General features: G+C 42.3%; 3 protein-coding genes across 7 annotated transcripts; 2 read left to right on the top strand and 1 right to left on the bottom strand.

Moving 5' to 3' along the window:
- Positions 1–251: 251 nt before the first annotated feature.
- On the top strand, positions 252–21,364 carry LOC136301776 (olfactory receptor 6B1-like). Of its 2 annotated transcripts, none has more exons than XM_066204978.1 (2): positions 252–312; positions 20,390–21,364. In XM_066204978.1, exon 2 carries the CDS (start codon positions 20,405–20,407, stop codon positions 21,362–21,364), a length of 960 nt encoding a protein of 319 aa, XP_066061075.1. In that variant the 5' UTR covers positions 252–312; positions 20,390–20,404. The 2 variants fall into 2 exon arrangements, with proteins under 2 accessions (XP_066061075.1, XP_066061076.1); XM_066204979.1 differs by lacking the exon at positions 252–312 and adding an exon at positions 19,749–19,757 and having other exon boundaries at positions 20,399–21,364.
- Positions 6,496–15,260, bottom strand: LOC136301864 (histo-blood group ABO system transferase 2-like). Of its 4 annotated transcripts, XR_010723949.1 has the most exons (7): positions 15,196–15,260; positions 14,362–14,436; positions 13,309–13,377; positions 11,880–11,918; positions 9,934–10,068; positions 7,121–8,365; positions 6,496–7,029 (listed from the first exon to the last, which is right to left on the bottom strand). XR_010723949.1 is itself a non-coding variant. In XM_066205088.1 (6 exons), exons 2-6 carry the CDS (start codon positions 14,424–14,426, stop codon positions 7,639–7,641), a joined length of 1,035 nt encoding a protein of 344 aa, XP_066061185.1. In that variant the 5' UTR covers positions 14,427–14,436; positions 15,196–15,260; the 3' UTR covers positions 6,496–7,638. The 4 variants fall into 4 exon arrangements, 3 of the variants coding, with proteins under 3 accessions (XP_066061185.1, XP_066061186.1, XP_066061187.1); XM_066205088.1 differs by having other exon boundaries at positions 6,496–8,365; XM_066205089.1 differs by lacking the exon at positions 14,362–14,436 and having other exon boundaries at positions 6,496–8,365; positions 15,196–15,245.
- Positions 21,365–25,122: 3,758 nt separating the features above from the next.
- LOC136301827 (olfactory receptor 6Y1-like) lies at positions 25,123–26,218 on the top strand. The gene is given in 2 exon segments (XM_066205048.1): positions 25,123–26,036; positions 26,038–26,218. Coding segments are annotated over 2 exon segments (1,005 nt in total). The 3' UTR covers positions 26,129–26,218.
- The last annotated feature ends 1,542 nt before the right edge of the window (positions 26,219–27,760 follow it).

Below are 27,760 nucleotides of genomic sequence, written 5' to 3'. Positions count from 1 at the left end.
TTAGGGAAATGAAGAAGTTCATGCTGTAGCATAAGACTGGGTCTGAACACTTAAGAAATGGAGGTTCACATGCTCATGGGATCTGACAAGACAAACCTGTGGGTCCTGGGGGCACTGACAGAGGAAGAGGCTTAGGCACTCTGCATTACATTTGAGAAGTCACAGCAGTCCAGTGTAGTTCCCATGGGCTGGCAAAGGGGAAACATAACCCAAATATTATAAAAGGGATATTAGGAAGACACAGGGAACTACAGGCCAGTCAGTCTCACCTCAGTGACTGGCAAAATCTTGGAGCTCCTGGAAGCTGCAAAGGTATGTGGAAAATAATGAGGTGATTAGTGACAGGCAGCATGGCTTCACTAAATGCAGATTGTACCTGACGTATTTGGTAGCCCTTTAATTCAAATTGAATTAAAGAAATATGATTACACTAATTAATCTAATTTTGTATGTAGAGTGGGAGGGAAAATCCTCCTTGACTAAAGATTAATCACTATCTGTATAATTAAATTAGGCACAAAAGGTCACGCTTACAGAACATTTAAATCGTTGTAATAGTTGTGCTGATAACGTGTGTGAGGTGACAGCAGCGGTGAACAAGGGAAGGGCAACAGGCATCAGCTCCCTTGACTTGTGCAGAACATCTGCCACCCTTTTCTCTAAACTAGAGATGGATCACTGGGATCACTGGTGTGTAAGGAACTGGCTGGATGGTCACGCTCAGAGAATTGTGGTCAATATTCATTGTCCAGCTGGAGACCAGGTCAGGAGAAGTGATCCTTGCCCTCAGCTCAGCCCTCATGAGGGCACACCTGGAGCTGTGTTCTGGGCTCCCCAGTGCCAGGACTGAGCTCAGTGTTATTTCATACAGAGGGACCTGGGCAGGCTTTGGAGATGGGCCTGTGCACATCTGGTGATCAACAAGGTCACGTGTGAGGTCCCACATGTGGGTCAGGGCAGTGCCCAGCACAGGAATATCCTGAGTGACAATGAATTGTCACTGACCCTGAGGAGAAAGATGTGGGGGTTTGGGGATGGGGAAGCTCAACGTGACCTGGCAATGCATGCTTGGAGCCCACAAGGCCAATTTCCTCCTGGTCTGGACAAAAACACGGCCAGCAGGTCAAGGGTGGTGTTTCTACATTAATTCATGCCAAGCCTACTCCTCAGGCTCATTCAGTCACGTGCTGTTGATGCTTTGGGAAGGCAGAAATGAAACTGGACAGAGCTAGAGAATAAAGTAGGTATTTATTGAAAGGCCTCCAGGATCCACCTTGGGCAGGACAGGGCCTGGTGGTCCAAGGTGGACCCAAAATGGTCACAAAATGGACCCAAAATGGTCACAAAATAGCTGCCCAGTCGTGAGATCTTACATTTTTATAAGTTTTGGTGTATTTGCGTATTGGGGTTTAATTGTCCAATTACACCTCCAGGTTGGGAGGTCTCATCCTTCTTGTTCCTCCCTTCAGCCACCCTTGTTTGTGCTTTTGGGCCTGAAAGTTGTCCTTGGTCTTCAGCAGAAAAAGGATTTGTTTTGTCTCCCTGCTCTGTGGAGAGCTGAGTGACACTGACTGTGAGCTCAGAACTGCACCCCTGGGCAGCACAGAATCTGAAAAACATGAAAGCTGAAACTTAAGGCATCACTGTCACCAAGAATTTCCTGATGTCTGACAGCAGTGAAACATCTTCTTTGATCTGGTACATCCACAGTGTCACTTGTGGAGAGCAGCTTGAGTTCTCCTTTTTGCTGAGTAACCCTGGTGCAACAGGGCAGGGGAAAATTGTTTCAAACTGCTGCTGCGGTTCCTGATGGCTCCTGGGCAAGGAGTGGCTTGCAATGAAAGCTACAGGCAGCAGATGGGAGCAGCAGCCTGGATTTGCTGAATTTGCACTGCAGGCACCACCTGGAAAAGAGACAGGAATGCCAGCTGCTGGAGCTGCTGCTGTGGAAGGAGGAGTTGGGGGCAGGCTGTGTGGGGGTGGTTCTTGCAGAACTGTGTCAAAGCACTGCTGGAGGCGTTTCTGGAGAGGGTTTTGTATACAGCTGGAAAATTCACTGGCAGTGGAGAATAGTGCGGTAAGACTGACCTGTCTCCTTAGTTACAATCACTTCTGCATCACAGCTAACCTGCTCTCGCTTCACATTTTGCCCACTACCCCAATCTAAAGATTGCCACCCTGTTCTGGTACAAGGATTTCCGCTCATTATTCGGCCATGCCCATAAAAATGTTTTTAGAAGCCTGGATTTGCTGTGTCCTGGTCCTGTCAAACCTGACCCACAGCATGATCTCTATTTAGAGGCCACAACTTCCATGCTGAGCCACTGATTTACCATGCTAGAGGCTGGGTCATCACAGACTGACCCATTCTGATTCATCACTGACTTCCTGGCCTGCTCCACCTTATCAGCTTGGCACTGAGCCTGTCCCATCCACAGCCAGTCCTTCTGCATTCACCAGCTGCCCTGGTCTGCTCTGTCAAGAGTTCCACTGCCCTGGACAGGTTCAGCCACTTGCCTCCTCTTCCTGCAGGTGCCAATTAAAATGCACAGCCCCCTGCTCCCTCAGTGAGAAAACTCGTTCTTGGGAATTCTTTTGGATGCATCACTCTGAATTTCCTTCAAACATTTGGATGACAGGGTCTACCAGGGAGTGAATCTGACCTCTGACCATGAACCAGCCATGGTTCCTGTCTTGTGTTCCCTGACTACAAATCCTGTATTTCACATTCCTGCAAGTATAAAGAAGTTTGTAATGGATTTGTAGAGATTTGTAAGGGTTCTAAGTAGAGCGTAGAAACTGATGTATGAAACAGGCACCAATTTAATGCACCAATGTTAAGATTTATTTTTTCCATGAGGAGTAGTTTACATAGGCATCTTCATTCTTCAAGAAGCTCCTTCACAAGCCTTATATACAAACATGGTTCCAAAAATCAATCCACTGCCTGATCTCATAAAAAAGGGGTGAAAAAAGGAAAAAAAATACTGTTACAGATTTGTCCACTTTTAGAGACACAGTGCTTCGGTGAGAGACATGGAACTTACTGAGATCTGAGTGAGCCCACCCAGGGTACACAGGCCCCTCCCCTGTCTGTGGTCAGTGCTCTTCTCCTAGGGGAGATGATTATGTTTCAATAGAGGGTGAATAAATTAATTGATTAGTGGGTTAATTAAAAGGGTCTGAAAAAGGTTTCTGGTGTTCATTTTTATAATCTGGGACCTCTTTGATCTGAAATTTTACCCTCATCAGAAATGAGGATAACTTCTTGGACCTAAAACAGATGAACTTGGATCCACTCCTCAGGACCAGTCTGTCTACTCATGTTTGGAAGTAGTCCAAGGTAATCATGGATGACCTGGGACAATGGTTTTCTGAGAAAAAATTCTTAGGAAGGATGTTGTAGCCTTAGTCTGATTATAGGCAGAGTGAATATCACAGCACTATTATCACAGTAATAAATAAGAGTGCAGAGAAAGCAATGGAACTATTTTGATTACATTAAAGTGACATTTTACTTCATTAGAGTAAAAACAATAGGATCTGGATATCTGGTGCCCATTCACTGCCTTAAAATCAAAATTATTTACTTATTTGAGTCCTGATGGGAAGAAGAATTCAGAGATTATCTTAAAGCTATGTCCTTATGTTATCTATAATTTCTTTTCTTTCTGCTCTGGCCTGGTGCTATTTGTTACTGTTTGTCCTCAATTTTAATGCATGAGGTTTTGTTCAAGTTTGAAGATCTGAGCCCAATCCAGTACTCTAATGTGTTGGTCACCTATCCTACTGTTTTGTTGCCCAGATCCATCACTCTTAGTTCTTTAGTTTAGTTTGTTCTGCCCATTTTACACCCATTTTCTCAATCTTACTCAAACCTATTGTTTCACTGACATCCATAAGCCCCAAAAAACCAAAATGCACCTTCCTCTGGGCTAACTAATTAATATTCAGTTTCTATCCACACTTCAACAAAACAAGTGGATTTAGTGTAGATGGAGGAAAAAAGTAAGAATGTCGTGATGGCAGTAAATTTTTCATATTATCTGAAGCTGAGATTTAATAAGAACCTCTTGATATATGAACATGCACACCTGGCTCTCGTTCTCTCAGGTGAAATAATGTATTTTCCTCTTAGGGATAACAACTTAGCCATGTGTTGAGGTATGGGGGATTACAGCAGTGAGATCTCACCCCATTTAGGCCAAAGAAGTGGCAATACCCCTCGGAGCTATCACTGATGTGTTTCAGGAGACCTATTTCACCAGCTTCATGTAACGGAAGCACTTAAGCACAGAGACACTGAAGGATCACCAGCAATCTGCTCCAGCTGCCAGCCTAAGCCATAATATCCTGGCATATATTTAAGTGTGTGGAAATCTGGTTTGTCCTTTGCAGAGTCTTTGTGGACAAACATATGGAGCTGTAAAGATCCTGGACATTTTTTCTAGGTAGTGTGGCCTATTAAGGAGTGTGAGGAAATGACCAATTTCATTTTTCCTCCCCAGTTCTCTTTTAAGCTCTGAAAGGCATCCTGGTTCAGCCTTACCCCTAGGTTAGGAGCCATGGAGACTTTGTGCACTGTTCTAACTTTCTGTCCTGTGTTCTTTTCCCCACATTACGTGAGTGTAACTCAGTGACACATCCCAGCTCATCCTGACACATCCCTGCCTGGCCTGACATGATGGTGTCAGCTCTTTGTCCCTTCCTCCCAAGCACAGCCATTCACTATCATCTCTAAACATCCCCCTTACTGGGTTCTTACTGCTCTTCCTGTGCAAGAGGTGGGAAATACCACAGGAGTGAGTTACAACATCCACAGCCCATTCCATCCCTGATAATGGAAGGCCTTGGCATGGTCAGCAGGCCTGACAATGTGTGTCAGATTGTCCGGGAGGCCAAACCACCTGTGAGCCTTTAAAGACTGATTTTTTATTACCAGTGGGACCAGATGTTGGAAGCTGGTAAGGCTAAATCTCACAAGAAATCTTTGTACTGTCTTAGAAGTTAAACTGTAACTCAGCACAGACTCTCTATTATACCGTCCTTTCCAGCCATTTGACTGAATGGAAATAGTAGAAGATTGCAATTACCCTGGCCTAATCTGTCCTGCTGCATTGTGTTACTCTGGCCCAGGTACAGAACTCTGCTGAAGCCTGTTCTATTCATGCAGTTGCTGTACATTTTGCCATGACCCACCTCCATTAACCCTCTTTCCTAGCCAGGTTTAACCTCAGCACAAGGCAGGAATTCACACAGTGCAAGGATCAGCCAAATTTTCTTACCTTGCTCAGATGAGGGCTACTAAGGCAGAGCATTTGGTAGTCCTTATTCACAGTTGCCAGCTCAGATCTTCTCCGTGCCTTGTGTGTTCACTCCTGTCTGGGAAGGAAACCTGTTTCCAGTTTCCAGAGGCTTTGGGCATGGAAACTTCATGGATAGGAGAGATCTTCCAGTCCGCAGGGTGTTCCAGGGGAGTGGGGCTGTGGAACCTGTGGAGGTCTTTGTTCTCCACTGGGAAGTGGGAGTGGGATCCTTGCAGTGTCCTGTCTCCCAAGGGGTCGGGTTTCACACGTTAAACCCGTTTGGCAGTGGCAGACAGTGTGACTAAGAAATCAGATAGCAAGAGAGGATTAAGCCCTGCAGAGGGGAAATGCTGCAAAAAGAATATTAAATTACCCCCTCACCTAATTCGACACTATGATTTGATAGGACCATCATCATCTGTGTTTTCTGAAGTGATTCAAAAGGGCTGGTTCATACCAGAATTGACTTTTCTCTGAGTCTTACAACTCAATGTGTGTCCTGTTCCATTAATCTAAAATTATTTGATTACTTTCACCTAAGTATGCTAACTCAGTTCCTCAGAATGCTTCAGCTGAACTTTCACACCAATCTTTATCTGAAAACTCCTCATATCACACAGATTCCTCTTGCCTGGCCCTTTTTCAGTAACCTTTTACTGCCCAGCCTTTGGACAAACCATGTTTGATCATGATATTATCTTCTTGTTCTGTTTTCAAATCCGGGAAACCACTCTTAAGGAATACAATTGCAATAAAGCAGGTAACACCCTTAAAAGACCAAACAAGATACATGGAGCAAAGAGCAACACTTTCATAACAGATGTTATGACAAATGTATAACCCAGACAAATGAGAGGTAGTCTCATGCACTTCATTCTCCTGCACAGCCTGGTTTGCTCATGTGGCCCAAGTATGGCTCAGCCACACTACCTCTTGCTCTGATTTGTGCTTACCTTTGTTAAATTGCATTTTTACAACATTGTATTTCAATGGAAGCACTTTCTCTGGTCCCTTTGACAGGGGTTCTTTGGACAATCTAAGATACCCATTAATGACAGGAGTAAGCAAGAATAACGGATGGACTTCTCTTCCTCCTGTGGCCTTTTCAGTGGCCCACAGCAGCACAGAGTTATGACTGCAGCTCTGTGACAGGATTGGTTTGCCCCAGTTTTTTCTTGTGTACATAATTTTCAGTTATTTGTCTATTCTCATTTCTATTGAGAGTGATAGAAAGCTTTAATGAAGTCCTTCAGCTAATGATGATGTTAAAATATTGCTGTATCTGAAGATACAGCTAATACTGAAAAAAGGAAGTTGAAAAACTTCAAATGTGATTTAATTTTCTTTTCATAGTCCACATGCATTTAGGATTTGTAGAATCACACATGTTTTTCATTAATCCGATAGTTCTATAACTTGAACAATGAGGAAGGGGCTTTCATTTTGTCAGAAACTGAGGAGTAAATGATTGAAGCTTGCTAGTAATGTATTGTTCAAATTCTTAAATTAACATATTGTTAGGACATCTTTTCAGTAAATAATACAAGACAGCAGAAGACAAGTATAATTGCAGATCCTAATCTGTGGGGACCATTTGTAAATTTGCAAACTGGCTTCATTCAGATGACTAAATATTCTCATTTTGAGCATGTGCATGTCAATTTTGATATGTTCTCAGGATGGCAAGAAGCCGGTGCTTGTAAACATGCAGATGAAAGGACAGCTGAAAAGCAAAAAGTTGAAAAAGAAGTTGCTAATAAAAGAAATTTCTGGGTTTAGTAGTCTCTAGCTAAGTTTATGGGTTTTCCCAATACCTCTGAGGGTACAGCCTTTGCAGAGAAGTGGCTAAAATCAATTAGAGAGATGCCATGATCGAGTGTGTCTTGGAAGAGCAAAAAGGTTTTAATAAGGAAAGAAAATAATACAAAAACAAAGGCAAAGCTGAACACAGTATAGAGACAGGTCTTCTACTTGCTACAACACCTCGAAAAGCGTGGAGCTTCTTTGTTCTCTCTCTTTAGTACTTAATAGTTCAGGTGGGCTATTTGGCTCTTGGCCCAGTGAGATCAGCAGCAGGCTTTGAGTTACACTCTCCGAGCCCAATCCATGCCTCTGTGCTGGCAGCTGAGCCAATTACAATGAGAAAGGCACAGGACTTTCTAGTTAAACTTCCTAAAATGTCTAAGGTAAACTGAACCTCTTCCCCTATTTGGAAACACCTGCTGGGGGTGTGGGATGCATGCCAGCACAAGGTGACCCACTTCATGGGCTAAGTCGTGCAGAAAATGTGTGCAGTCCTGCAAACAGAGGGAGATTCTTTTACCCATTACCCTCAGTTTAGTGGGGCTGTGAAGAGGGAAGGCTCCACATCCTTTGTTTCAGGAGCTTGCCTCAAGCTGTCCCAGTGCACAGGGCACATCCTCTTCACCAGGATGGCGCTGGAGCTCAGCTCTGTGTCCCAGTAGTACTCTGGGGACAGCAGGCGTGTGGGCCTGTGGTGCAGGAGGTACCTGTTGAGGTGGCTCTCATGGTGCCACCAAGCCTCAATGCCATTTTCTCTGTCCTCTATCTCTGCTTGAGAACAGGCTCGGGTCAGTTTGTAGACCTCGGCCACGCTGCCCCCATAGAAGCTTGCTGTGTAATGGAAATCCCCTTGGCCCTCAGGGGTGGCAGCCTGTGACCCTGAGTGTGTCTCATAGGCTTTGTCCTCGTGCTGGGGGAGGACTTGCCAGGAGCTGATGGTTGCCACCAGGGTGTCAATGATCTCCACACCGATGTTTGCCAGGAGCTGGACGTCGATGTCCACGCAGTACAGATAGTCCACCTCGTGCTGGAACTGGCTGTGGATGTAGGAGCTAAGGATGTCCATGTGGCTCCTGGGGCTGTCCTGCAACCTGGGGTCATTCTGGACAGGGATGATAAACAGCTGGTTCTCAGGGGCCATCCGAAGGTGAGAGATCTTCTCAGGGTTGTCTGTGAACAAGTAGAAGTTCACGTGGTGCCCAGTAAGGAAGTACTTGTTGGCAGATCTCATGAACCCTTCTATGAACTGGACATATCTAAGAGACATGAAAAGGAAAATAATGGAGAGAGGCTGCTCCTTCTGAAGAATGACAGCTTTTCAAGTTAATTTTCTTTGTCTTTTTCTATCCATTGCTCCTTCTCACCATGTTAGTGCTCTTTATTTAACACAGCTGCTGCCCTTCAAGACTTCCCCATGCTGCTTTTATAATCTGGGACCTCTTTGATGTGAAATTTTACCCTCATCAGAAATGAGGATAACTTCTTGGACCTAAAACAGATGAACTTGGATCCACTCCTCAGGACTAGTCTGTCTACTCATGTTTGAAAGTAGTCCAAGGTAATCATGGATGACCTGGGACCAAGGTTTGGGATTTGAGACTTTCTGGGATAATTGTCAGTGCAGAATAGCATTGCCTAAAGACTGCTTTAGCATAAACCCTAAATCTATCTCAGTAGGCTTCCAAGGGCATCGAAGCATCTCAGATTCATTAATTCATTTATCTGTGCACATTATAGCACATTTTAGCTTTCACTGTGCACAGAACATGTGCCTCCCATCCAGTGCTGCTCTCTAATTTCACTCCATAATGTAAACACTTCCTCTCATCCCTCCATTTTACCTGCTCCCTGGCACTCTTTCTGCTCTGGAATATTTGAACTTCCTAGAGAGGATCAACAGGGAATCATGGAATGGTTTGTGTTGGAAGGGACCTTAGAGGCCATTTCATTCCATAGGCAGGGACACCAGCCACTATCCCAGGCTGCTCCAAGCCCTGTCCAACCTGGCCTTGGACACTGCCAGGGATCCAGGGGCAGCCACAGCTGCTCTGGGCACCCTGTGCCAGGACCTCCCTGCCCTCACAGGGAGGAATTTCTTCTTCTGATCTAAATCTACCCTCTTTCAGTTTAAAGCCATTCTCCTCCATTCTGTCACTACCCACCTTTGTGAAAAATCCCTCTCCCACTTTCCTGTAGGGCCCCTTTAGGTACAGGAGGGGCTCCAAGGTCTTCTTGGAGCCTTGTTTCCTCCAGGCTCAACAATCCCAACTGTCTTAGCCTGTTTGCATAGGAGAGGGTCAAAATTATCAGTTAAGTAGTTTTGATTGCCTTGAATTACCTGAAGTAGCTGTGTAACTCTGAGGTGCCAGTGGAGATAGAGAGAGTATAGCTCTTCACTCAGAAACTCGAAAAAGAACCTCCTCAAACAACAGTGTGGTTAATATTTTCACTAGAGCTAACATTTTACCTTTAAACTCTTACAGAAACCCAATAAAATCTCAGCTTTACAGAATTTTTCTATTTTTTAGTGCAGGATAGAGGGAAAGCTTGTTGTTAGAAATGTAGCAGGAGCTAGAATTTTTATTTCAATGGGTCAGAATGCTAGTTATTTTTCCAAGGATATTTTTGTCCTATTCAAAGCAATATCCCAGCCAGTTGCCTCACTTTGGAAGGTGACACTCACACGTCACATTTCTCCCAGTCTACAGCTGCTCATATTCAGTCTTTGCAATGTTTTTCACTTGTGCTGCATGAGCAGCATTGCAGCACAACTGCCAGGTGAGAGGTTTAACTATTTGACAAGAAATAAATGACAAACCAATACTTTTCAACAGCAAAAGTGACCACTCCAGTGACCAAGTTCTTCTGCAGATACTGAGCATTCAGGATGTCTCTGCTGAATGTGCCTTCCCAGACAATTGGAGCCAACCATGGTGTCAACATCAGCACATCCTGTCTCCTACAAGGGGGTGAGAATGAAGGCAGTGTTTAGATTAAAATTTAGAATGCCCAGGACATTCATGAAGACAAACACAAGCTTCTTCAGCACAGATGTCTGAGTTAATCTTCCCCATCTGTAGCAATGCGGGGTTTAGATGGTGGTTGCTGCTGCCTACTTCCCAATAAGCTCTTTTGGAAAGGCTGCTTGGGGAGGCACTCAGGCAAAGCCCACACACCACACACACCATGGCTGGCTCAGCCAAGAGAGGCAAGAAGGGCCTTTTTTGTGATAAATTCCAGCAAAGGTTCATTCCAGCACGCCAGAGGGGACCAGGAACAAAAGACCAAGGCCACGTGGTGCTCAGTGGTTAAGGAGGGGTCAGTGGCCAGTGGTCTGAGGCACAGGGGGGGTACAAAGGGCCCTGTAGGGGACATGGGGCAGTCACCAGGGATACCACAACCAATGGGAAAACAGGGAAAGGAGAAACCACGAGAACTGGGGGCATATGGGGAGATCAGAACTGGGGTAGATCGCACAGTGTTGCAGGGCACCATGGGGGAAATCTTTTCTTTCAGCCCAGGTGCAGACTCTGTGCTGTATTCTTCCAGGACATGGCCCTGGGAATTCCCCTGAGGGGTTCAAAGGATTCCACACCCATCTCCCTTTGAAATAATTCGGGGTCAAGAAATTACTGTCAGCAAAATCTGAGATATGAGCCACCTTCTCCTGGAGCAGACACCTGAAATAGCTGTCTATCCTTGATTTTCACCCACCAGCTCCCAAGCTGTTGGTGGCTGCCACTCAGAGGCAGCTTTTCACAATCCATCCAATCCTTAACACTGAGCACAGCACACCCACCCCTTGTTCCCAGCCTGTCCCTTCTGAAAAGCTGGCAGCCCTCAGCTGCAGGATTCCAGATATGCAGCTCTGCACTGTGTTTCTGTGACAGCAATTGCGCCACAGATCTCTGATTGCACCACAGATTTCTGCTCCTTCTGCTTGTCACCTCTGTGTTGATGGAGGCTCTTCAGCTGGGCTGTTGATTTCCTCCTCTTTTGGAAAGAGCACTCCCTAATTCCTTTGGGATGATGGACAGGTCACAACACCCTGATGCTTCCTAGGGTGTTATTTACTGGTTTATCTCTGACACTCAGAAGAACATCCCCTTCCCACAAGGAGTGGAGTTTAGAGCTCTGCTAATAAGTTCAGCCAGGCTTCTTTCCAGAGCAGATGGGAGACCTTTCTCTGCTCTGTGCTGCACAGTCCCAGCTCTCCCAGCCTTACCTCACAGGAGAAATGTTCCAGCCCCTTCATGAGCCTTTGGTAAACTCTCTCCAGTATGTCTATACCTCTTTTATTACTTTTTAATTTTGTTTTGGTTTTTTTTTTTCCCTAGAGCAAATGGCTCTATAATAGGCAATTCCTGAAAATAATTCATCTCAGGGACCTAAAATGTTCATTCTACAGGCATTTACACATCATATATGATGCTGACTGTTACCACTAAAAATAGTATCAGCCAAGGCCTCCTGTTTTTTAGCTTGATGACTGGTGACAGAGGATGCAAAAATGAATTAAGATAAAATTAAACCAAAATATGTTCAATATTCACCGTAATTCCTCCGTTTCCTTTCTGAAAGTAACAAATTAAAGATTCTTCATCCATGCCCTTCTAATGGTTTCTGGAGGAGTTGCTTTTCTAGTTAAACATCCTTTCCTGTTCATTCAATCTGGCTCTCAGCTGCCCTGACCTGTCTGTGCCAGAGTCAGACTCTGTTTCTGAGAACAATGGGATTTCTTGTTAATGAAGCCAGAGGAGTTACACTTACCATGGCAGCACCAGAGATGTTTCATGTAAGTTTATTTTTCTGCAAATGAGGGAGAAATGAAAGATACGTAAATACATGATAGCACAGAAGTTTCAGATTTTGTTTTTCTGAGAGATGAGTCCCACAAGAGATCTCTCTGTGTACTGCCCTGTGATTCAATGTCCATCACAAACACTATTATATTGTTTACATTAGTTCATATACAATGTGAGCTACATTTAACAGACTCAGATGTTGTAAGTAGAGCTGAATCCAAATTTATCAGTTTTAAAATGATTTTCCACGTGTCTGTTTCTGTGGTGCATCTTTGGAAAATTCAGTTTTACTTCTACACAGTGAGAACCTGGTCCAGTAAGGCCAAACCCCTTGCACAAAGTTTGTATTTTTCTGGCAGGTTGATATCCACAGGACACAGAGCAGAGGTCACTGCTCTCCATTCTCATATGCAGGTTCCTGTGGATGGGTCACTGAATGGGAACCCACCAGTCTTGATTCCTAGATTTTCCACCAAGAAAAACAGGTTTTGTAAAGTGGAAACACTTAGAAAAATTAAAAGATTAAACAAGCCAATAGAGGGAAATTAAAAGAATCACATACACACAAAACCAGAAAGATATGTAGCCGTATTAACTTTCTGTTGGGGTGGGGGAGTAGTGGTGGTATGAAAATGCTGTCTCATACTGGAATCTTTTAACTTTCAAATTAATTACAAAAAGAATGCATTGTTTTTGGTCATATCGCTTTATTAGCAGTAAAGTTTATTTCTGTCATATTGCTTTATTAGCATTAAAGTTTATTTCTCCCCTAGTCATATATGCTAGACTCCTTAGAATAGCATTTCTAGAGAATTACACAACTGTGTGTATTATAAAAGAAGTGATCAAGGGGGGAAACCAAAGCCGAAAAAGCAGTGGGGATAAGAAAAGATCATTCGTAAGACACAAAAAAAAGACAGTAGTAAAATATGGTTCAGTTAAATGAAACTAAGCATTAAAAACCCATTAAAAGGAAGTTTCAGTGTGGTAAACTACCATGTTGAACTCTTTCTTGATTCCATATCCAGAATCTGTTGGTTCTTATCAAGTTTGTGGACAACACTAAATCAGGGGAAGTAGACAATATCCCAAAGGGCCCACCTTTTTTAATGAATACAGAGGAAACTTGGATGAGTTCCTTGTACAGACAGCAGCTTCTAGGAGTCCAAACCAGGTGGGATTGAGCTGCCTTTTCATTGCATGATTTTGGGGGAGCTGCATCAATGGATTCATGTTTGCCCATATTGAGTTTCTGCTGGGCGCTGGAGAATGGCTTCTATTAAAATGGAAATTGACACTTCTAGGGCATGGATCTTGTGCTTAAGAATGATTCTTTTTAGATGAATGTTGTGTTCGTGGCCTGGAATGACAGAATTCATGCAGAATTAACTTACAGAACTGAATCCCCTTCAGGGGAGGCTTCGTGTTCCTGGGCTCTGGTTGGGGTGAAGGGGTAGTGGTACCTTGGATAGGATAAAAAAGCAATGAGTCAATGATAAAAACAAAAATCAACCTCTCCTCCACTCCCTTTGTGACTGAAACTATAAACCAAAGCTGACAGAATACACATTTTTGGGATCAGGATGGTGATGAGGATTTGCAAATCCCAGCTGTTTCAAGACAGGTGTTTAGCCTAAAGTTATCTGAAGATCTGTTAACTCTGAGGATCTGTGAATGATTTAATTTGCCCAAGACTACTTGCACCAAAGGAAATGTTTCTGCTTTACAGCTGAGCTTGGCTTCAGCTGATGCTGAAAACTGACTGTGCAGTTGCCTCTTGAAGGAAGGTGTTCACTTTGCTCTGGCCATCAGAGGATGTCCTCTGATGTGAGCCTGACTGTAATTTTAAACAAAAATGTGAGCATTTGTGACAGATGCTCTGCTGCAGAGAAAGTGTGTGGGTGAAAACCTTGTCCTAATTCCTCCAATTGGAACAGATCTTCAAAACTGTTCCAGCAAACTCTGAATTAACCCCACCTGATGTGATTTCAGGCTCCAGAGCACTGAATAGACACTGTGAAGGCCTTGCTGTGACAGACATGAGAACCAAGGCAGGCTCAAACCAACCACGGTGCAGAATAAACACTAAATGTGTTTATTTAGCTCTGTGGAGCTAAATCCACTCCGCAGAGCTCCAGCTCTGGGCCAGGATCCCTGTGCAGGATCACTGGAGCACAGAGGTGTGGGATGTAAACATGAAAACACACGCTTGGGCTCACAGGAATATACAGAGACAATTAATCATCATTTTAGAATTTCACAGAAGAGGTTAAAAGTGTCCACACTTGCTTATTTTCATCTTTTGAATGTAATAGGGGATTTTGAATTTAGCTTTGTGTAAATGCTTACATTGTATTTGCATAGGCGTAGTTAGAAGGAACCTGTCTCAGTCTGGGCAATAGAAATAAATGCTAGTTGAGAATATTTATCAAAGGTTAAACACCCACCAGATTGCACCAGTGATTCCTGCTGTCACTAGAATAGCCAGGCCATGTAATTTTGTGATTCCCATGTCCTTAGTGCTGCAAAAAAGATTGTGAAATCTGGACTGACAGCAAAGTGGAAAAAAACCAAAACAAAACACAAAAACAAAAAGGCAGAAAACACTGTAGTTATTAAATACTGAGTAAGTATTTTGTTTTGCCCTGCAGGTCTGGACATATACAGAGAAAAAATAGTTTTTCCAGATAGAAAGTTTTACATCTAGGTATTTATAATACATACTACACATACTACATCTTTTCAATAGATATGCTACACACTGAGCTCTCATTTTAAAATAGTATAGTAAACCATTTTAAATTGTTCAAACCTGTAATTCTCATTTCAGATCAATCAAACCTGAATCAGGTTTTATTTTTTTCCCCAGCCAGTGCCTTCTTTGTCTGACTTTCTTTCTTGCTAGCTTGCTTTCTTTCTTGCTTTCTTTCTTGCTTTCTTTCCTGCTCTCTTTCTTGCTTTCTTTCTCTTTCTTTCTTTTTTCTCCCTCTTTCTCCCTGTTTTCCAATCTAGCTCTTCTTTCTGAGCTCACTTCATTGGATTCCTTGGGCTTTCTACTCTCTCTCACTGCAGCAGTTCTCTTTCTAAGTTGAAGGTCACAACCCTTTTCTCTAGGTCAGCTTCTCCATCCATTCTGGGGCTGTTCACACCTATGGTTCAGCCACATCTTCCTTTGTTCCAGCCTTCTGGAACATTCTGCCTGTCAGTGTTACCATCCCCTGCTCTCAGCTGCTCTCCAGTATCTCCTCCTTCCTCAGCCTAACCCCAGCCACAAGACTCACCGTGGTGCTTTCAAAGCTCACAGCTCAGCAGCTCCTGCTCTCCTGCTCTCCTGCCTCCCCTGTGCTCACCCACCTGCTGAGGCAGATCTTTCCTGTGCCTCAGCCCCGTGTCAGCCCCGGGCTCGGGGCCAGGTGACACACAGGTGTCACCTTCTGTGGGAGTGCTCTGCTGAGCGATGGGGAAACAACAACAAACCTGCAACAGCCACTTATTCCCTAGCACTGCCACTGACGCCTTTATGGGTTACCTAAAAGCGGACAAAATTAAGGGAATAAAAAACTGTTCTGTTTATTGAAGGGCCTTTAGGTACCTTTAGGGCAGGCAAAGCCCCCCAGGGGCTACACCCCAAAAATGGACCATGGATCATGGGTTTTCACACTTTTATGAGGTTGGTCCATTTGCATATCGGGGGTTAATCTTCCTCTTCCAGCTTCGGGTAATGAAGTTACTCCCAGTTTGCTCCCCCCAACTGACTTTTGTCAGTGAGGTGTCCTTGATTGCCAGGCCTGGAGAGGAATTGTTGTGTCTGACCAGAATGGGAAAGCAGCAGCTCACACTGTGTATGGAGTTTAGAGTTCTACTCTAAAGAATTACAGGATTACAAATACATGAAAAATATAAAAGCTCAAATCCTAAGGCATCACAACACTGAGATTTCTGATGAGCAAGAAGGTGACTGCCCAAACTTTCAATGTGGAGAATTTTTTTCTTTTTGGAATGTAGATTTTTTTAAGAGTTGTCCTAGAGGCAAATATCTATAATATAAACATTTCCAACCACACTGAAATGAAAAAGCTTCTTGTAGTCACAGGAGAGAAATAAACACTTTCAGGTAATTTCACAATTAATTTCATCTTAAAGGAGACCTTTAGATACACCAGAGCTAAAGGATGCTTAAGGGAGTGACTCCACTGAGAGTTTATCTTCATTTACTTATGGAAAATAGAGTTGTCTACAAAGAATTATTCAAGACCTACATAAGGTGTTGTGTTCTGTTGCTGCCAGTCTGTTACAGGATGTCCCTAAACCAGGACAACAGCATCCTACATGCCTAAAAATGAAGCTTACTTCTAATTTACAATGCTAGGAAAATGCTAGAAAGTGTATGAGGAATAATGAAATAGGTAGACTAAAGAAAGGGTAGATGAGAAGTAACAAGAAAATAAGGCATAAAAATGAAGGTCAGTGGTCACATAGGCAAAATTATTTAAATGTTTTGCAGAGCTCTCTTGCATCATTACTGTTTATATCCCTGAAAGATCATTAATTTAACAGAATACTGAGAAGCAGGGAATGAGAATTAGCAGGCCACAATTAGACTTACAAATACCCAGCTTTTCTTAATTTCATCCTCCCAGTCTGCAGGCACCCAAAGTACCGTGTTCAAAACTGGTTGTTATTTATGTCTTTAATTATGCTTGGTACAACTCTAAAAGTTTATTCACAGTTCCAGTTGTTAACATGAATTTCGTCAGAGCATCAATAAATACGACAAATACAAACTCTGTCTTCAGGTCTGCTGTTAATAACAGCCCACCCCAAGTGATCCATGCCCCCCTGATCAAATTTACCTGGCAATTAAACCCATAGAGTTGATTGCTATGAGCTCATCACATCACAGCATTTCACCCAAGTCTTCCCTGTGTTCTGTCTTGTACTGCTGTGAACTCTTTGAGATTTCTCTTTGAAGTAACTCCAAGTTATATTACAGTCCAGAAAAGTGTGTTTTCAGTTCTGTCAAACAGACTGTTGGCTTCTGGGATCTTTAACTCTGCATGACGCATAAAGGTGTGTCTAATGGACAACTCAGGATTTCGATGGATTAAGTTAGAAACAGAATTTATTTGCAAAAATCCATGCAGGCCTGCCTGAAAACTTAACAGGTCTCTTTTGGAGTGCTTCACTGCTCCCTTTTTGTTTGACAACACTCCAAGCAATGGAGTCTCCAGCAGCACAAAGCTGAAGTTCCTGTAGCCACACATAGGTGTCTGGGATACATCTGCTTTATTTGAATCCTCTGGAGAAGGGAACAGATTCTTAGTGCCTTGGGTGTCCAGGATATCTTCACAAGTCTGGAAGATCCCAAAAAATACAGAGCTGAAGGCTGTGAATATCACTCAGCAGTGTTTGAAAAGATACACATTTTGAAAATTGAATCCCAAACAATTTGGTTTCTTTTGAATGAGGTGAAACACTGTCTAGACTTTTTTTCTGTTGACTCTCTCCCTGTTGACTTTATTGGGAGTTCAGTCATGTAGTTCCCACATGGAAATTTGCACCATTCTCCCTTGTATTTGGGTGTCCTCTCTCTGGGCTGTATTTCACTCTAAGCTGTAGCTGTAGGGAGTTGGATTTCCCCTCTGAATGGTGTCTTTCACACCTAAAATATTAATGATACTTAATACTTGAGTACCACTTTCTCTGCTGAACCTCAAGTGATATTCAAGACCAGTACAATAATTATTTAATGAATAGAGAAATTAAGGCACTGACAAGTGAAGAGTTTTACTGGTCAGAGCTACCCATCATGAGCCACCAGCAAAGTACAAATGTCCTGAGTTCTAGTCTGATGCTTTGTCATACAGACTTTGGAGAAAGAAATAAAAAAAGTATGAATAGTGCTACAATAGCTAGTTAGCACATAAAAAAATTAACAAGCAAACAACCACCCACCAGCAGAGCAACACCTTCCATGAGGTTTAGAGAGGAGGGAAATTTATTCCCTCTACTTCTGTTCCCGGTTCTCTTGGGCTTTGAAGGATAATGTGCTGAGAGATATTTTACCATCCTGGGAAATCTTAGGCTCAGCTGAAGCGACAGAAGCCTGCAGGAACTGTTTATGCTCACAGCTTTTTACGAATCCACCAGCCTCCAGCCATTCAGAGAGAAATAGGAAAGCAAAGGGGGAAGGTTTTAGCTAAACGAAGGAGAGAAAGAAGCTTAGATACTGATCTCTTGCTCAGACAAAGAGCATTTAATTTCTTTTCCTCTAGGTTTGTTACAGATGTTTCTTCTCATCTGATCTCACCTGAGCTCTGAGAATTCCAATGTAAGTTGTGAGTGTCTTGGAAATGTCATTCCCAGTTCTTATCAGGAACTGGAGGGACAGGACAAGGGGGAATGGCTTTAAACTGAAAAGGAGTAAGTTTAGATCAGATATTGGAAAGAAATCCTTCCCTGGGAGGGTGGGGAGGCCCTGGCACAGGATGTCCAGAGCAGCTGTGGCTGCCCCTGGATCCCTGGAAGCGTCCAAGGCCAGGTTGGACACTGGGGCTTGGAGCAGCCTGGGACAGTGGAAGGTGTCCCTGCCATGGCAGGGGTGGAATGGGCTGAGCTTTAAAGTTCTTCCAACCCATTCTGGGATTCTGTGAATCTGTGAGTAGTTTTCAAGAGAAACATGGACATGTTTCTCAAAGCGTGAGAGAGAAGAGAGAGGGATTGATTGCAAAGGAAAACAGAGCTGGACTTAACAGATTAGACTAGAAATATGGAAATTTCTCACTGTACTTTATGTGCTTTTAAAAATCTTATGACCTCTGTTGAGAGTATAAGTTAAATATAACCTTTCCCTCACTCTCTCTCTGTGTTTTCTATGCAGTAGCAGTACTACTGAACATGTTTATGTGATAAAAAAGGCATTTGTATTCTACTTTCAGTGGACTAGAATGTAAAAAACTTTCACCATTATTTTTACCCTGAAAAGCTTCATTCTTGAAACATGGAAGTTATCTTTCTGTGCCACCTGGGAATGATCTGCTATTTGAGGATAGGTACCTGAAATCCTCCAATTAATCACCCTTTTAAAATTAAAGTAATGCCAGTCAATATTCTAAGGCACTATAAGGTAGATAGGGAATTTTAAAAGCCTATATTGGAACGGGGAGCCATAATTTCTCTTTTCTCTTTTTGATGAGCTTTTCATTCAGGCACTTTTCAATTATGGTTTGTATTCTATAGCATGCTAAATCACTTAAACTAGGTTTTTTTCCTTCTGCTGCTTGAATCTCTACTGGCTATACTGGAAAATGAGTTACCTGCCTTACCTGTCAGTATTTACCACAGCTTAAATCTCATGGAAGGCTGGGAGATGTGAAAGCCATCCTTAGAAATGAAATTGTATTTAGTATTCTGTCACTTTATTATTTGGCAGCAGTGATGTACTTGTAATGAAAAATGTAAGTTGTGTAAACAGACTGATTCTACACAGATTATCCATATGCAAGAGGAAAATCTAATCTGAAATAAATATTTTGAAACTCAAAGACAAATAAATAATGATGTCACAAAAATACATATTTATTTTTCTTCATAACATTTATGGATTTTTTCCTTAATGTTTTATATGAAAAATATTTAGTGAATAACAAATACTGAACATCATTCTATAAAGTTAGTTGAGTATTGGATAGGAATGTGCAGGAATAGGTAAAAAACCACTTTATTTGAAATCTTCCCTAAGAAGTGGAAAAGAACAGGCATAAACATCAAACTTCAGATATTTTGTGAAAAATAAAGATTAATTCTATTGATTTATGCAGAAGAAAAATTATGGATGACTACTGTAATTATTGTAGTCTAAGACTCTATGTAAAAACTGCTATTTGGGGGGAGAAGTAGTCAATTCATTGAAAATGAGAGAAATTTTCAGATGCACAGGTCCTTTCCAATTTCAAAAGAAAAAACCCAAATGCAGATACCCCTTAACAACAGCAAACTAATTTCAAGTACTCTATGGGAGAGAACAAACACTTGTTTTCTTCTGCAAATATTCAAGAGTAAGTGAGACAATAAAACAGCTGAAGCCAAGTTTGCTGTGCATGAGTGCAGTCACTCAGCAAGAGTGTGCTTCTGTCGGAGGGGTAGCTCAGAACTGAGATCAAATCCACATTTAATAATGTTGTCTCTTCCCCTTTGACTGTGTTTTAAGTGAAGAAAGGGGTAAGAAGGTCTGTGAAAAAGTTCAGTGAAGCCCAAATATTTTCTTGGAGCCAGTGTCCGAATCACCAATCCTGCTGTAGGACACACAGACAAAAAAAAATCAGAAGCGGTTGAATAATAAGGAATGTCAATTAAATAACTGGTGTGGAATCTCTACTTAAACTGTATTTGCAAGTCCAGTGTGAAGAAGATGCTTGGGGGAGATAATACAAAATGTTCCCTATTTCTTTCCTTTTCCCTCCTCACACATTCCAGGCCTTCGAGGTCATCATGGAACAAGAAAATGACACTCAAATCCATGAGTTCATCCTCTTGGGATTCCCTACCACTACAAAGCTACAGGCTCTGCTGTTTGTGATTTTCCTGGCAGTGTATTTGCTGACTGTCACTGAGAACATCATCATCACCACTTTAATCATAACCCACCGCCAGCTCCACAAGCCCATGTACTTTTTCCTGGGCCATCTAGCTTTCCTGGAGGCCTGCTACATCTCAGTCACCGTTCCCAAGCTGCTGGTCACCTTTGTGGTGAGGAATAAGAGCATCTCCTTCACAGGCTGCATGGCCCAGCTGTACTTTTTCATCGCCCTGGTGTGCACGGAGTGCGTCCTCCTGGCCGTCATGGCCTACGACCGCTACGCGGCCATCTGCGCCCCGCTGCACTACGCGCTCACCATGAGCCACCGGGCCTGCCTGCAGCTGGCCACGGCCTCCTGGCTGCTCGGCTTCCTGATATCTGTGCTCAAGGTCTCCTTCATCTCCCAGCTCTCCTTCTGCGGCCCCGGGGTCATCAACCACTTCTACTGCGACATCAGCCCGCTGCTCAACCTCTCCTGCGCCAAGCGGCGACTCGCTGAGACGGTGGACTTCATCTCGGCCTTGTTTACTTTGTTGATCCCCCTCTCTGTCATCATCATTTCTTACACCTGCATAATCAGAACCATTTTGCTCATTCCCAAGGCCCAGAACAGGAAGAAAGCTTTCTCCACCTGTGCTTCTCACCTGGCTGTGGTCATAATTTTCTTCTCAGCCACCCTCTTCATGTACGCTCGGCCCAGGAGTGTGAACTCCAGGGATCTCAACAAGCTGATTTCCATAATTTATACCATAGTCACTCCAATGCTAAATCCATTAATTTACTGCCTGAGGAACCAGGAAGTGAAGGACACTTTACTGAAGTTCTTGCGAAGCAGGGCTGCTGTCTCCAGAGTTTCTGCATCTGATCACTAATGTAATGCTTGGAAGATAATCTTCCAACTAAATGTGTCTGAATCCTATGAAAGCCTAATAAGATTTTTACTTTGACTGGTTATTAGGGTTCTCTTTCAACATCAGTGCTTAACAATTCCTTCTCCCAAGTCAATCTGCATGTTCAGTTAAATCTGTGAATCTATGTGAATGTAAAATGTAAAATGTTCTAACTGAACACATCACACATCATTCCTGAGGAGTAGAAAAGGCAATAAACATAATGGCCTTCTCTTAATGTATTCTTTTTGATATGCATCAAAGAACAAAATTGCACTCTGACCTTGATCCAACTTAACATGAAACTAGGATTCAAGAACCTGAGGCACCAAATAAATAGTTATGTCAATCTTCTTCACAGGAATGAGGATGGGAACTGCAGTAATTCAGATAATAACAGTCATTTTAGATTGCTGTGATAGGAGACCATGAGCCACGACTGAGAAGTTTCTTCTTTATTAACTTCAAATATAACTTTGGGAGTTAGCTCAGATTCAGACAACAAACCTTTACTTTTGGGGAAGAGGGTTAATTTCCATTTTAAATGCTAAACAAGACTCCCGGTTTTTAAATGTTATTTTCCTGTGATCCTTCAACATTACATGAGGAGATATAAGTAGTAAGCGAAGAATCAGTTGTCTGAACACAGGTCTTTCCTAAAGTAACATTCAAAGGAGAGGGTCAGGAAGAACTTTAAGGTAGTTTAAGACACAGATGCAAAATCTTGCACAATCAGGCCTGATGGCAAATGATCCTTGACTCTGTTTGTTACCCAGGACTACATCAACATTACTGTGTCCAGTTTCGCGCTCCCCACCATAAGAAGGACAAAATGGACAGTCCAGCAGAGAGTGACCAAATGACAGAAGGGTGGGACCACACAGCATACAGAGAGAGACAGATGGAAGCAGTTTTTAAAGTCTGGGAAAGAGAATGTTGAGGAGGAGTTTAGCTGAAGCCTGCCACCACCTGAAGGGTGTTGTAGAGGAGATAGATGCAATTCTTAATGGTGCATGCCTGAAAAGCCAAAAGTAACAGGAACTTGTTCCAACAAATTAAATTCAGATAAGAGAGTCCAAAAAAGAAAAATATCAAACAAAATCAATCAGAGTGATAAAGCACCACAACACAGTCCCAAAAAGGTAATGAAATCTCTGTCCTCTGAGCTTTTCAAAGCTTGACCTGACAAGTCCCTGAAAAACCTGACCACCCTGAAATATGTTTGTGACAGCACAGTGAGTTAAAACATTCTGGAAGTAAAGTTCTGTCCTTCCAACCCAAGTTTTTGTGTGATTCTTTGATCTGGATGTCAAATGGAAAAGCCTGTGGCATCTCAAACTGCAACAGAATTTGATGTTCAGGGAAGTGAATCTGGCTGTAGGTACCCACTGAGTAGATTTCAACATATGAGCAATGTGTTCAAGGTGTGTGCTATCCAGGGAATGGATGCTCTCCAGTATATCCATGTCACTCTTCCACTGGGGAGCCCAGAACTGGATGCAGCACTCCAGATGTGAATATATTTTATATATGAATATATTTCATTTGAGTTTCCTTTTATAGCATAACTCTCGCCATATCTCTATAATGACAGCTGTGGTTTGGTCTAGCTGAGAGCTGAAAATGTCAGAGGTACTGAAACCTCTCAGGGAAGCTGTTAAAGCACTGTTCTGACCTCACATCTTCTAATTGCCTAAATAGCAGCTACTGAGTTGCAAATTATTGTCTTTGTCCCTTTTTATAGCTTGTCACTGCTAGACCACAGCACAGCCTCCATTACCCCATTTTGAACAAACCCAGCTACATCAACTTCTTTTCATGGTGCATGTACCCTGAGTCATATCCTCACATCTTAGCAGGCTTTAGTAAGCACCTCTCTAGTTTATCCATATTTTCCTTGAATTGCAGGGATCCCAAAATTGGTCCATGGGAGTTGGACCCTCACCAGCCTAACAGAAATGAGGGAAGAACTGACACTCGTGCTTCTGAGAGCACTGCTCTCCCTTCTCCATGCACTTACATTATTTTAAAGCTGTCTTCTTCATGAAATGTCCTTACATTCCTGAGCATGCACATATGGCTTTGGCCAGTAAATAGAGTTCAACCAGCATACCATAAGGTATGTCAAATGTAACTAGATTTTTACATATTTGGAAAATAAATCAAACTGTATGCTCCAACAGCCAAAAAACTTCTGTAATTCCAGCTCTCCTAGATGCTAAACCCCAATTATTCTCACTGTATGAATGCAATTTTAATCATGGTTCTGGCTTAAATAAGGTATCTGATTCACATGGGACCAACTGGAAGGTGATTTTCCAAATAGCTGACTCCAGGTACTGCTCCCCCCTGACAGTGTGGGGGGCACCAGAGCAGGTTTTGTATTCTTTGTGCTACAGAATCCTGCAGCAGCACCTCAGCTTTACTTTGGAAGCAACTGACCTCAACAGGTAACAGATCAATGTTATCTCTGATCCTCCTTTTGCTCTTGACATATTTGCACTGTATCACAAAATTCAGAAAATGCATAGCTTGGTTATTGGTGTGTCTGAAAATTGTACACCTAACTCCAATGTGGGTGAAACCACACTTACCCAAAATCACTTATTCCAAAAGCAATTACAAGTTAAGGTTACTGATTTAGATTAGGGCACTAATCTAAAACTTTTTTCTAGATTACCTTTTCATAAAAGACTGCCATATCCTCTCCTTCAGGGCATGTTTTTACTTTCCTCTGCCCTATAAAAATCAGTAGACACTAGCTGTTATTTTTTCATTGTTCATTGTCTCAGAAAAAAAATCTTCAGAGTTTCTTCTACTCTGCATGGAATCACAGAGGAAACAATAACATCCCTCCTCTTTCTGTGATTGCTTCCATTGGGAGGCTAGCTATAATTTCTGAATCAGATCTCATGAGACACCAAAGGTAAATAAAGTGTTGATTTATCCGTGCTGGTATAAATCACACAACTGGCACATGAGTCTGCACTTCAGTTGCACCCTACTGATCATATTCTCCAGGATCAACTAAGGCAGTGGATGCCCACTACAGAAGGTTGAGAATAGCTTTCTTTTTAGCAGCAAAGGCTGAGCCATTCTTATTTTTGAAGGATTAACCTGAGTTAGTTGCAAACAAACCAGACCCAGAATTTTAATTTGCTTGCACTTATGCTGTGTCTGGGATGCTACATGTAACATCTCAATAGACTTTAGATGTAAGTGTGCTCAGAGCCAGATACAGAAACCTCTAGTCGGCTACTTCAGATGTGTTTGGAGGGTTTTTTATTATCCTTTTTAGTATCCTTGTGGTACTTCACATTTCTCTTACAGCTCATGGAATATATATGATATTGCTTTAGAAATGTTTAGATGTAGAAACTAAAGCATTGGAAATGTGAATGTCTCTCTATAAGCTCATAACCTGTGATTTCTTTATACTGGATAAATAATATATTAGCATCATTCATCATTTGTCTTAGATGAGACAAGATTTGTAATGTATATTTATCTCCATGAAATGTAAATTAAAAAGCATGCTTTGATTTTTAAAATGAAAAATGTTGAATTGAGCAGATAGATTTCACAAAGTTAATTTCTAAAAACCTGGCAACAAAATGTCTGAGCTCTTACAGTGTCTTTAAGTGGTGGTGTAACATATGGCTGTGAATTTAAGCCTCTGTAGTTAGGTGTCATTATATTAATTTATTGCAGGTGGATAAGGTTCATCTTTCTTCTACAGAATGGGTGGGAGGAATGAAACCAAAGTCATGTATTTCATTCTCCTGGGTTTTTCCACCACTGCTGAACAGCAGCTGCTTCTCTTCTCTGCTTTACTTCTGGTTTATTTATTAACTGTGTTGGAAAACGTCCTTATCATTCTCACCATCCGAAATAACCACAGCCTGCAAAAACCCATGTATTTCTTCCTAGGGAACCTATCTTTCTTAGAGATCTGGTATGTTTCTGTCATTGAGCCAAAGATGATCGTAGATGTCCTATCTCATGACAAACGTATCTCATTCCAGGGGTGCATGACACAGCTGCATTTCTTTGTGACCTTTGTTTGCACTGAGTATGTTCTGCTAGCTGTGATGGCCTATGACCGCTTTGTGGCCATATGCAAACCTCTCAGGTACCCCCTCATCATGAGTCACAGGTTTTGTGCTCAGCTGATAGCTGACTGTTGGATGTGTGGCTTGACCACTTCTTCCATCAAGCTGAGCTTTATAGCCCGGCTCTCATTCTGTGATGTGGACAGGATCAATCATTATTTCTGTGACATTTCACCCCTACTGAACATCTCCTGCAGCGATTCCTCTTTGGCTGAGCTCGTGGACTTCATCTTGGCTCTGCTGGTTATCATGGTGCCTCTGTGCACTGTGGTGGCCTCCTACATTTGCATCCTGTTCACCGTGTTGAAGATTCCCTCTTCTCAGGGGAGGCAAAAGGCCTTTTCCACCTGCAGCTCCCACCTGACCGTGGTGGTTTTGTTCTACTCCACCACTCTTTTCACTTATGCCCACCCCAAGCTCATGTACACCTACCGTGCCAACAAGCTGGTGTCAGTCCTGTACACGGTGGTTGTGCCACTGCTGAATCCTCTCATATATTGTCTTAGAAACAAAGAAGTCAGGTCTGCCATGAGAAAGACTTTTACTTGCAGAAGACACACCGGAGAAATCAACTAAACAGTCCCAGAGAAGGGGCTTTGCTCATGAAGATCAACTGGCAGTGCTGATGAGCTGAAGTCAGGAGGTCCACACCTTAATCCATGCCAAACTCTCCTATTCATGCAAACACTACTCATATTTATTGAACTAGCCCTTAAAATATCTAAGTTAGATCTGTGTATTTACTGTGACTTTGAGATGTGTGAGTTTGGGGTTTTTTTGCTTGTTTTCTCCCTAAGAATCTATGCTGTCACCCTTTCTTAAAAGTCTCTGGCTGAATGACTGCTCTGTTTTTAAAGATATTTGGAAATGCTAGAAAATGAACCCCAGATTTGTTTGCCCTAGATGGAACAGAGTCCAGAAAACATTGTAAAATGTGTGTGAAAATCAGCTATCTATGTGTGATTCATTTAGTCCAAGATTTTGTTATTATCCCTTGAAAGAAATAGGCAGCAGAAAAGGATGGGTAATAGTAACATTCCTAAATACCTGGTGTAGGATAAAAGGAAGCATGCTCTGAAGAAGAAAATTTTTCTAATATGGCATTAGAAAAGGTTTAACATGAGTTGCTCGTTGTATTCATGCTACAGCTGCATTGTCACTTGGCCTCTGTCTCAGCTTCACAACAGGACCAAGGCACCCTAAATAACCTTATGTGCACCAAAATATGTTTTTCATGAAGAAATTCTGACACGCCTAAAAAGATAAATCACTTCAATATTTCCTTCAGGCTGCATTGGATGCAGCAGTATTTCATCAGGAGCAATGACCTCATGCAGGAGTCTGGAAACACAGCTGGTGAATCTGAGCAGAACATGGATCACCTGTGAGGAAATCTGATTATCAATTAGAAATAAAATGGTGCCTCTAAGAAAACTGCTCTGTCTTCAGACTATCACAGTGCTTCAGAACTTTTAATATTCTGTAATAAACAAATAAATCAATCTGTCAGCAGAATGCATCTCCATGTGACCATATTAAGTTATGACTGAGACCATGGTATCTGATATTCTATGCTCTGTACTAGCATACTGACTTCTCCAGTTTTGCAGATGAAGCATTCAGTTTTCCAGGGAAGAAACCTGGAAGAAACTTTTCTATGCATACTGTGCCATGTATTGCCAATTGTTTCACACAAGACCTTTTTGAGGACTTGGACACAATATTTAGGAGAGATTATTAGGAACAGCTTGAAGCTCACCATAGTGGGGAGCTCTCACCAGAAATGCGGAGTGCTGGCTGTAATCCAGGTATTAGCAGAAAATCTGCTGTGAGAAAATAAATAATTGACACAAAATGAATATACATTATGGTATGAACTGTTGTAAAGGAACAAGAAATAATCCAGGAGTTCTTTAGATTTGCATTAAAAATCAAGAGCCACAGATATAGCTAGATATGAATTCTTCTAAAAAATATTTAAAGTTTAGACACGTCTACTTAGACATCTAAGCAAACTACCCTCAGCACCTTTACTACTCATGGATATGGATTAACACCCTAGAAATACATTCTTTATCTATAACATATGCTTTTATGTTCAGCCATCTCCAAGAAAATGGGGATTACACTTAACAGTTACTTTGGAAAAGACACTCGTTTCTCCTTTTCCCTGCAGTTTTCATTGCTGACCATGATGCCACATGGCCTGGAATGTCTCTCTGGTCAGCTGGAGCCAGCTGTCCCAGCTGTGTCCCCTCACAGCTTC

This window comes from Chamaea fasciata, unplaced genomic scaffold (assembly GCF_029207755.1).
Source record: "Chamaea fasciata isolate MVZ Bird 193981 ecotype frontalis unplaced genomic scaffold, bChaFas1.0.hap1 SCAF_27, whole genome shotgun sequence".
In the NCBI taxonomy this organism is placed as follows: Eukaryota; Metazoa; Chordata; class Aves; order Passeriformes; family Sylviidae; genus Chamaea; species Chamaea fasciata.
This window is presented reverse-complemented; position numbering and strand designations above follow the sequence as displayed.

Bases quoted from the DNA above. Each gene is read 5' to 3' on its own strand.
- LOC136301864 (XM_066205088.1), bottom strand. From the start codon at position 14,426: ATGGGAATCACAAAATTACATGGCCTGGCTATTCTAGTGACAGCAGGA. The intron at 13,378-14,361 runs GTGGGTGTTTAA...ATCCTATCCAAG, and splicing joins GGAATCACTGGTGCAATCTG to GTACCACTACCCCTTCACCC. The intron at 11,919-13,308 runs GTAAGTTAATTC...CCTCATTTGCAG, and splicing joins CCTGAAGGGGATTCAGTTCT to AAAAATAAACTTACATGAAA.